Source organism: Ylistrum balloti, unplaced genomic scaffold (genome assembly GCF_031769215.1).
Source record: "Ylistrum balloti isolate Yb309-2 unplaced genomic scaffold, AGI_CSIRO_Ybal_v1 Utg371226, whole genome shotgun sequence".
In the NCBI taxonomy this organism is placed as follows: Eukaryota; Metazoa; Mollusca; class Bivalvia; order Pectinida; family Pectinidae; genus Ylistrum; species Ylistrum balloti.
Genome location: NW_026782664.1, coordinates 17,638 through 28,487, shown reverse-complemented (window position 1 = coordinate 28,487; position 10,850 = coordinate 17,638). Strand labels below are relative to the sequence as shown.

Genomic DNA, 10,850 nt, shown 5'->3' with positions numbered 1-10,850 from the left:
ATAAATATAAACGATAACAATTAAAAAAACTTATATACAGACTTAAGGTTTAAAAAATTGCTAATACTGACAGCACATTACTAAAATGACTTAGTACTAATCACAGACACATTAATGATATTGTACATGAAATTTTTATTTTGATGTGGAGGAAAATATATCAATGGGAAAGTAATGAAAAGTGAAAAATCGATAATGTGAATATAGGATGAAAGGTTATCAAGATTACAAATCAAGTTCAATATGCTCTTTTGGCCTGACTAATATTTAACCCTGGTCCAATAATAGACAGGGTTACGTACATTTCGGTAACTGTCACAGCATTGGAATATCAACAAAACAAAACAAAAATAAAACAAACAAAAAAACAAAACAAAAAAAAAATAAACACCACATACACCATATTCAATCATTATACTATTAGCAGAAGTAACACTGTATATCAATTAATGCTCAAGTTTTTTTGTTGTTATTTTTATTTTATTTTTTTTTTTTCATAGTGAACCGCTGTCCATTGTTGGTTTAGCTTATAACATAATACCTTGGTGGTAGAGGTGGCGCGACATCATCGAAGGACTTTGCAGTTTCGAGAAATTCATTGCGCATAGTCTTCCGTGCCTGGAATGGAGAGTGAAACATCATTGAAGAGCCGTATAAGTTGAAAATTAAGCAGGCAGTGCAAGTAGAATCTTAAATACTAAACAAAAAAACAAAAAAAAAATTGATATATAAATTTTGGCATGCCCCCCATTATCATGACTTTTGTGCAAGATGTTGTTTTATACCTTGTTCTCATTTGAGAACATGTCATTACTTACATGCATTGACCAAGATTTACATGACGTGTGTCGTCGATGAAGCAGAAGACACTTGCTCTTCAGGAGCATTTGGTCTTACTCTCCTTGTACTTTATGCAGGTGTCACAGTGTAAATCTTACTTTTGTTAATATTTCCCCCTAGTTTTATTGAATCTAAGTTTGGATTATAAATACGTTCACTTGTTAGTATTTTCGTGTTGTTTTTTTATATCTTTCTATTTGAATATCTCAGTTTTTTTTTATTAAGTCCTTATCTATTTTTGTATGTCGCCCAAATGCAATTAATAAGAAAAAATGATTTAGTTTCAATACTTTGGAGAAAGAAAACTTCATGAATGACAAACACAAGAAATTCGTAATATGGAATCACTTATTTATTACAGGAGTGAAATAGACCAATCGTTTTGTTTGCACTCGGATGTCATCTCAGTCCATTTGTACTTTTAACAGGCACCTAAGTTTAAATAATAAATATTAATGTACTTTGAGTGATAGGGATAGGGAAAACACTTTTATTGGTATAAATATATATATTTTTCTTGTTGACATGTGGAGTTTTTGAGAACAATTTGGAAAAGCACGTTAGTTTCTCCTAAACTTGCTACCTGACCTTACCTCTCGTGAATGTGTAGACGACGTTGATATTCTCATTCTCACAGGGGCCTCATCAGATTGCGAACCTGCTACAGGCTCCACACTGGTGGTTGCTGAAGGCCTCCAAAAGGCTGCTTCCTCTCCCGACGATTCATCCTCGTCCTGTAACAAATGTCCAGGCTGCAGTAAGAGCTATGGGCACAATGCATATGTGTTGCTCTTAAATAAAGTTAAAGATTTGTCAACATGTGTTATATTTGCGTCTGGAATGACAGGTTAAGTTCCTGTAAATATTGATTTATCAGCAAGTTAGTTTTCATATTACTCACGGAAGCTACGAAACGGACTATATTTTAATTTTTTTCGAGAAATTCATTTTTTGAAGAATTTATTTCATCCTTCAACACACAACGAAAATGCATCGCTCCTGTAAAAACTATAATGTTATATTGCTTTCCCTGAAGAATCATTTTCAGATATTTCTGTATGGTAAAGAATTAAGATAATTTTATTATGACATTTTTTTCCAAAAATGTCAAAGAATGAACTATAGACATATATTTACCAGAAGTTCATCTGATTCACTTCCTGGTGAGCAAAAATCGTAACTTGAGGCCTGGCTGCTCCCAGATACTCTGCTTCCACTACCTGTAATCATATAACACGTGTTCAATAAGTTGACCAATCGCTTGCTGTTATATATCACGTGTTCAGTAAGTTGACCAATAGCTTGTTATTATATATCACGTGTTCAGTAAACTGACCAATTGCTTGCTATCATATATCACGTGGTCATTGATTACTAACATTTCATATTTTATTTTTTCCGATAACATAATTTTGACATGTTATTAGTTTTTTTACTGTCCCTGAAATTGATATTGAGTATAAAGTAACTTCAAGTTACTCACTAGAATTACTGTTCCGTTCCTGGCTGTTTTGAGATATGCTTCCCCTGGAATCTCTCAGAAGTGTCGGAGTCTAATTAGAATAAATATATATATTACTTCATTTTGTAGTTAAATGTCAGTTTTGTTCATCGCATGATATTTATCTTTTGTATTTTACGTAAAATCAGATATTCAAACTCTTTTATTCACGGGTAAAAAACCAGACAAATTCTCGATATGCATTAATGTGCTGCTACATAGATGCATCCGGAGATGTAATACAAGGCGTGAATTTAAAGAAATTGATGCCTGCAATCCAGATATTTCATTAAACTAATTAAGTAAGATGTTTTCAATACAAAAATAAATAATTTACATAGTGTATGCTGTATATATATATATATATCAGGATCTTACCGATATATTGAGATTTTGTTGTGATTTCTTTTTCACCAGTCTATTTTTGATTTTCTTGAAGACGCCTTTTCCTTTGTTTTGTTCCTTGACAATGTCAAACATTGACATATATTCATTCCTTAGCGTATCCAAGGCTTCCTTACGTTCTCTTATAGAACGGGAGTTATTCGCATTTTGTTTTTTCCATGATTCGTACAAACGCTCTGCCTCATTGAGAGTAAATTCTCCTTCCTTGACCGCTGAGAGTATTCCGATCAGATCGTTTTCTGCCGCGGAACCTTTACAAGGAAGGGTTGCTGATTTTCCTGTAAGCAGAAAGACAGCTATCAAGTCTTATTGTTTTCTTTCTGACTAAATTCACAAAAATATTCAATGACAATGGAAATTACTTTTGTTACTGTTGGTATTTTACCTGCAGCATGATTCTGTGTGCCAGTCATGCCCATGAATTCTTCCGCAGATGGCTGACGCGTTGGGCACTTCCTTGGAGCTGGAAGTGGTGGTCTTGACGGGTCAGGTTCACTGTATCGCCTACTAGGTTTCGCTGGAGCTGGTTTTAAAATCAATATCTTATCTTAGAATCCATAATTATATATCAACCTTTAAGTCAAGACATGATTAGGATATTTAATGTAATTCCACAGTCAAATCATACAAAACAGTATTCACTGAAGTTGAATAAGGTATTGATATTACTCACCCACGGGTGTCTTTGGTACGCTCTTTTTAAATCTGTCATGACTAGATTGTTGTATAGAACAGGGAGATGGATCTGAAAGAAAAACAATGGATGATGATGATGATGATGATGATGATGATGATGATGATGATGATGATGATGATGATGATGATGATGATGAAGACAATGTGTCTGACCTAATTTAAAACACTCTTTTATGATTTGTTGTTGTCATTTATCAATACACTCTGTTTGCCCTCTTACGAAAGAGAATTGCCTTTGTAATATTCGTACACCTGTTTCCTATTAAAAAAGAAGAAGTGGATACCCCTTAAATACAAATCTAAAATTAAAATACAGCCACAGAATGACTCTAACTACATCTTAACGTTGTTTCATCATCTATACTAGGGACCTAAATTGTATTATATATCTTTTTTCGTTCTTTCAAAATATGCTATGTGTTTCCTAGATATGTTTTCAAATGTGCTTACCTGAATTCATACCCAATTCGTATTGGTTTTCATACAGTTTTCTGCCACTCATCTCCAAATATATGTCTTCACAAGCATGGACAGTAGCTTCAACGTCCTGCAAGAGAAAGGTAAAAATGAAAACCATGAAACCTGTACGTAAGTTACATTGTACTATATAACCTTTCTCTATGTTATAAAAAAGTATGGCTCTTTGGCACGACTAAATCATAAATATTTCCGCGCTATTATCGATCAAGGTGGTGTTTATCAAAACGTGATAGCGAGTTGTAACAATCTGCTGGTAAAGGTGAATTTAATTTCCGTTATGTCAGTTATCATACAGCGTACTTTCCATGTATGCATGTAACTGGATGCATAGAATGCGATTCAAAGTTAAGATTATTGGAAAGTTATTCGTGCCTAAGAATAGATATTATCCAGGTTTTTCCTATCAATAACGTTATTGAAAGAAATGTTTGACTTTCGTGTAAACATCTTTTTCATTATTGTTATTGAACAATTTTAAAATCAGAAACAGCTATTAAACAAATTTGATAAGTCTATTTGTTGAGGTCTTTTTATTCTCGGATACAAGTTGTTTAAGAAACGTGAATTATGTGTATACGATTTTTATTTCGTTGCAGTAGTTTTTATGTTGAGTTTTAGTTTGAATATTCTTTTAAAATGCAATACAATGGATGACTCAGATCAAATGCTACGTTGCTTTATCTACTTATAATGCAATTGAAGTTTTCAACACGATTTTGAAGATCTAAATATAGAGACGAACAAGGAAGTCGCCACTGATCTACCCATTACCTTTATTGAATAGCTCGAGTAAACACGTATTCAAATTGAATACAATAATTTTTTTACTTTTTGTAAACAAGTTTGTGTGTGTGTGTGTGTGTGTGTGTGTGTGTGTGTGTGTGTGTGTGTGTGTGTGTGTGTGTGTGTGTGTGTGTGTGTGTGTGTGTGTGTGTGTGTGTGTGTGTGTGTGTGTGTGTGTGTGTGTGTGTTGGTGGGTGGGTGTGTGTGTGTGTGTGTGTGTGTGTGTGTGTGTGTGTGTGTGTGTGTGTGTGTGTGTGTGTGTGTGTGTGTGTGGGTGTGTGTGTGTGTGTGTGTGTGTGTGTGTGTGTGTGTGTGTGTGTGTGTGTGTGTGTGGTGTGTGTGTGTGTGTGTGTGTGTGTGTGTGTGTGTGTGTGTGTGTGTGTGTGTGTGTGTGTGTGTGTGTGTGTGTGTGTGTGTGTGTGTGTGTGTGTACGTGCGTGCGTGTGTGTGTTCTCACATTGGCACAATATTATGAAACTTACTACAAAGGTTCGAAGATAATCACATAGCTCTGTATGGCCATGCTTGTCTGCAAGGTCAGCAGGGTCATAACCATCTATGTTCTCCAATTGAAAGGCAGCTAAAGATCCAGGTGTGTCAAGGAGTAAAGAGCATAATTCACTCAGGCCATTTTTGGCGGCAAAATGAAGAAGTGTTGGTAATTCATGTTTGCTTCGATCTGTATCAAATAAAGTGACACACTGATAGAAATATTATTATGTGTTGAACATTGTTGACACAGGGCTGTGTCTGATTTACCTAATCATTTTGTTTTTAATTATTTCATAAACGATCTGTTTTGAATTCGTCAATACAATTTTCCTTTTCACTATTAGGTACATAGAGATAGTACACCATTTTACTGATAACGTTACTATGTGATAAAGTAATCTTCTGTTAATTCAGATCTTGAGTTAGCAATTGCAATACTTTTTGAAAGTAGATATAATCCATTTTTTTCGAATAATGGTAATGATATTCAAGTTTATTTTTATATATATCTGTATGTAGGTATTTATTTGTCAATGGCGAGGAATTTTTTAAGTATTAAAACAAAAGCGACCTAAACGGTTACTTACTTGGTGTAATATCCTCATAGAACTCGCCCAAGATGCACTCTAAAGCATCATCGTCTGGTAAGCTTTTTCGGTAGACCTTCACTAATTCTTTGTCTAGAGCCTCGTTGTTACCAACGGGAACTCGAAGAATCTGGGAGAGAAAAGCCGGGGACTGGTAGGGTTCGAGTGTGGGTAGTGATATGGTTAAAGGATGTTCTGCGAAAAATGTGCCATTTTTGTATACTTTCAGTTTGGTCTTCCCCACAACATGACCTGGAGAGATAGACAATGTCGTTTAGTACATTTAGTTGTGTAATTTAACTTGTCTGAATAAAACAAGATAAATACACAACGGAGCTGTGGCTAATACAATGTTTAATACTTTGATATTAACACTAGAATTTCATAGTAACATAAAAGTTACAGGGGAACGCCGGTTTTCGTGGTTACACAATGTCTTCGTGGTACAGCATGAAACAGCAATTCTTGTCCAATTGACGATTAGATCTCATGTAACTTTATGCAAGTATATAATAAATACGAAAATGGATTAAAGGTTTTCAAATGCAAATATATATCTCTTAATATTCAGAGTTGTAAAGTTTGTAAAGTGTTTTTTCTTTTGTTTACATTCTAACATAACTTGTTATTTCTGTCACTCTCCTCAGTGTGTAATGTAACCACGATCGTATACGTCACAATAATAGTCACATGACCAAGAGAGTTTCACAACAAAGAAATTCTCTATACAGATGCAAGGAAGGAAAATATGAATATTTATTTACATGTATCTGGCATTCTGAAGGAACATGCGAATGGATTCATCCTTTGAGCGACATATCTTGTCTCATCTGTCCCGATAGCTATCTCCACACGGCCTGTAAATTCAGTTCTGAAGATCACAGCAATGGTTTCTTCACGCTATAACAAATCCCGGACATAGCAATATAAGCATTCACTTTAATACGTTGTAACGGTATAACTATAGTTTTACGTTACATTTGAACATAAAACATATCAGTAACACATACTCCACATACTGTCACGTCGTATGTATGTATATGTTGTTGTCTACGTTCGGTATTTTCGTTATCCCTGTCGAGCGACCGTACTTGTGCGTGTGACCAGGTGAGTGGGAGTTCATGGAGGTCGCGTGAATTCCGCAGGGGTTGTTTACGGGTTATTTATCCGATGTAACCACTACAAGGAAAATATACAGGCACAGATTGCAGACTGTGGTAAGTCTATCTTAATATCTCTTTCTTCGCATTATTGCTTTCTTAGCCTTTTTCTTAATAAATATCTTTGATAAACACTCGTTGTTTGTGCGGCTCAGTCATGCGTAGCATTGTTGTTTTTATGTATAAGGCTACACTAGGGTGTCCTTTCTTAGATTGTATCTTAGTATTTGCTAGGAATGTTATTATTGTAGCTGTTTCTATAACTTCTTCCAGTTATTATAAGTTATATGTATTTTATAAGCGTATAGAATACTCAGGTGAGAACGTATGCGTGTTTGAAAAAAGTATGGAAGCCGTGAGTTGCCGTATAATGTCTCATACATTGTTTATGTTATTACCTTTATAACTCTTCGAAATGTATCATGTACTGTGTAATTTATGAGTATTTCTGGGGATAATTTCATTTATAATAGTAGTTGATTGTGTCATAATAATGTGCAAGTGTTGTATGCGAGTCAATCTTCGTTACTATTCTTTTAAGCTTTTCCCACCGGTCACAACGACACCAGCTACCTCATCAAGGCCACGACGGTTTTATCAGTGAGAGTCGGCACCAGGGCCTTAGCAGACAGTAAGGTCAGCCAATCACGGGAACTACAGGTTTGGCATTGGGGTACACGTTCCGAGGAGCATAGCGGTACAGATATGGCATCTATAACTGTGAGCTCTACTCTGCTTGAGAATTTTGTGTGGCACGCACAGCGTCAGAGTACTACTGCGGTAGTAGTTCGTCAGTTGTCTGGATAGGAATCCTCTGTCTCCATTGAATCCAGTATTTGGGGGTTTGCTTGAACTTTTCATTCCTGGTGTGAAGGACCGTTGAGGGGTGATCAACAGAGACTTTGTATAATACTGAAGTGTAATCTTTTGTGTGAATCTGAGGGAATGTGTGAGTGTGCTTTGTTTACGTTCATGTTGTAAATAAATTGTTAATCTTTATAACGGTATTGTGTTTCATTTTCCTGATAGCTTCTCGCCGCTCGTCCTACGTTACAACTACCAGAGATGACTCTGGGGGCAAATTATTCAGTAACGAAATATTTGGAGAGTTTTATCTCTAAACTCAACATAGAAAATACAAACACAACTGAATTCAATGAAATATGGGAAACAATGAAAACATAATGTGTTAATAAAACACTATACCTCCGGTTGGAACAGAATTCTGAAATAGGACATTAAAACTGTACTGTGTAAAACATGTGCTAATTACATGCACACTTTGTGAAACACTTATGTCTTCATTAAGCAATAGTTAAGACCAATGTTAAAGTTTTACACAATGAAGGTCAAAGGTCACAGTCAAGGTCACATGGTCAGCCAATTTGGTACCACCGGAAAGGTCTTGTCACAAGCAGTACACATCTTAAATATGAAAGTCCTACCTCATACGGTGCAATAGTTATGGGCAAGGTTAAAGTTGACAACAGACAAACAATTCTCTGACCTTTCGACCTGGGGACATCAAAAAATGAAAATACGACCAGGTGTCTTTGAAGGATAAGTGTCCTCTGCTTCTTGATCAATCAAAGTAAATAATGTCACAGTCCCAAATTAGAACAAGAAAATTAACTACGGAATCACCAGGCATCAAACTCGTCCAAATGCATTAAATTAGTTTTTGAAAAAGTGAATTTTGATGATTTGCTTAACAGATTTTTTTGCTTGTTGATATTTTGTTGTTTGGTTGTTTCGTTTTCTTCTTCATGTTGGCCAATCTTTCGGGAGCAATATAGATAAATCCATGTCACGCCATGACATAAATTTGCAAGATAAATTTTCACTTATCATAGCGGTGAAATCGTCCATTTACTAGTGATAGTGTTGAGAGCACGTAAATCGGAACGGAATTTGTCTTGCTTCGTTCTTCGCTTTTCTCCTATGCCGATGAGAAATTTGTAGTAGTTTAAACATCAGTGATCTAAATATTAACTAACCGAATCGTCAAAATAATGCGCTCACGGCAATAGCTGGATAGTAAAAAGTGGCAGCCGTCTTATTTAAAGCTAGGAATATAAAACAGTGTTGTCACTACAGTGTTGAAAACACTTAAATGATAAAAACAATATAGTGGCCGGAAGATATTTGGATTGAAAGTTGTAAATCTGAGAAAAGTTTCCCCCGTGAAAGAAACCTCGTGTTTGCCTACGTGCGTATTGCAATGTGGTGGAAAGGAACATAGGTGTTGTATTTAACTTATCGGGTCCAGATATCGTCTGTCTGCTATATGTAGGTCACAATAGCTCAATGACAATACAAAAATATCTTATCAATAGAGTGAACGTGAAGTGAATTTTGACCCAAATATAAACGTGACATGATCATTGACATGCAATCACATATGTTAATTCTACAGATTGAAAGAAGAACTTAAAGTAGATTTTTTTCTGAACAAAACAAAACTAGAAAAAATTCATCAACCTACCTCGTGGACGTGACTTGGCATAATCTTGAATTTTCTCATTTTTGTTTTTCTTTGCTTCGTTTGCAGTTGTTCTTGTTGCTCTATCAATTCTAGAAGATCTCCAACAATAGATCTATTGGCAATACCTACGTCTCCAGCGACAAACGTTTTCCATTTGCTCACAAATGGAGCAGTAGAGGAATCATTCATGTCATCCTGCGATGTGTGGCAAAGAATATTGGCTACTTGGGTTCTTTTACTCAAAGTAGGAAAATGGCTTTCGTCATCTTTAATAAATTGCAACATATTGTTTGTCGTCAGAATGACCAATAGTTTACTCTTGTTGACCTTGGCCCTGAACTCATGGGCAGATATTAATGTATCACAGACTTCAATGGTCAGTTTGACCTCACTGCAGCTCATCATTTTTTTCCAGTAGGCACACCATTCTTGACCATCGTCCAAATCATGGAATAAACAAATATCAATTTTCGCCAAACTGGACTTTCCTTTCTTCCCACGGTCATCATAAAATATGTCCGAAGTCATTTTCCCTGAAAAGATTATACAATTTTTTTATGAAGGAGACGTTTTGTTGGGATAAAAAACGACCTTAAGCATTGTGATCTTATTTACATTGAATATTCTAAAATATGTAACGACATCAATAAGTGTAGTAGATAGACAGAAATCGCTATCGTTTTTAATGGTTGCTTCATGATTTCAAGAAAACAATATTAGATTTAAATATACCTTTAAAGCCATAAACGCGTTTACATGTGTGTTCATTATGTTTGGAAACGCCAGTTCAACGATATGATAAATTTTATGATGAGTTTACAGTTTACAATTCAGGCATATTGGTGAGAAATTTCATTTTTCCGTTTGTTGACTTAGAATTTGTTTTTCTTTTGTCTTATGTCAGTGGATTTAGTTAAAGATTTAGATTTAGTAGCAGCAGTAAACAACACAGCACGGAAGAAAATACATCTTCAGATTCAATTGTTTGATGAATCACTATGGTTTCTAATGAAACACAACATTGCATTGAATAAAATAATATTTTTTTCCATGGAAAAATAACAGTATCTACATTATATACAACGAAGAAAATAATAGAACATACATTGAGTAACGTTACAGTGTAAACAACGAATGAAATAATAGGACATCTATCAAATAACATAACAGTATATCCATTGTATAACAAGATATTATATATACTGAATGACAAAACCTTATATACATTGAATAACTAAATAACAGAGCTACAATGGAAACAAATCTTTTTAAATATAAATCATTTTGATGAAAAAGGAAAATAAAAAGAAATCTGTATTGAAATATTAAGCGTTATTTCGATATCATGCCTGACTTGCCTTTAATCCATTTATGTACTAAAAGCTTCACGCCTCTCTGAACGCAATAAACAGGTAATTCAC

The 10,850-nt window shown here is 34.9% G+C and overlaps 1 protein-coding gene across 1 annotated transcript; it reads right to left on the bottom strand.

Annotated features, from left to right (window-relative positions):
- Window positions 1-522: 522 nt before the first annotated feature.
- Window positions 523-9,957, bottom strand: LOC132561582 (phosphoinositide 3-kinase adapter protein 1-like). The gene is made up of 12 exons (XM_060226277.1): window positions 9,430-9,957; window positions 6,549-6,684; window positions 5,785-6,036; window positions 5,188-5,384; window positions 3,893-3,989; window positions 3,420-3,491; window positions 3,132-3,269; window positions 2,720-3,024; window positions 2,324-2,393; window positions 1,978-2,060; window positions 1,434-1,574; window positions 523-618 (listed from the first exon to the last, which is right to left on the bottom strand). Exons 1-12 carry the CDS (start codon window positions 9,955-9,957, stop codon window positions 523-525), a joined length of 2,115 nt encoding a protein of 704 aa, XP_060082260.1.
- Between the last annotated feature and the right edge of the window lie 893 nt (window positions 9,958-10,850).

Excerpts from the sequence above, each read along its gene's own strand:
- LOC132561582 (XM_060226277.1), bottom strand. The coding sequence starts at position 9,957 with ATGACTTCGGACATATTTTATGATGACCGTGGGAAGAAAGGAAAGTCC. Across the intron at positions 2,394-2,719 it reads AACAAAATCTCAATATATCG|ACTCCGACACTTCTGAGAGA; the intron begins GTAAGATCCTGA and ends TATTCTAATTAG. Across the intron at positions 619-1,433 it reads CGTCTACACATTCACGAGAG|GCACGGAAGACTATGCGCAA; the intron begins GTAAGGTCAGGT and ends TCTCCATTCCAG.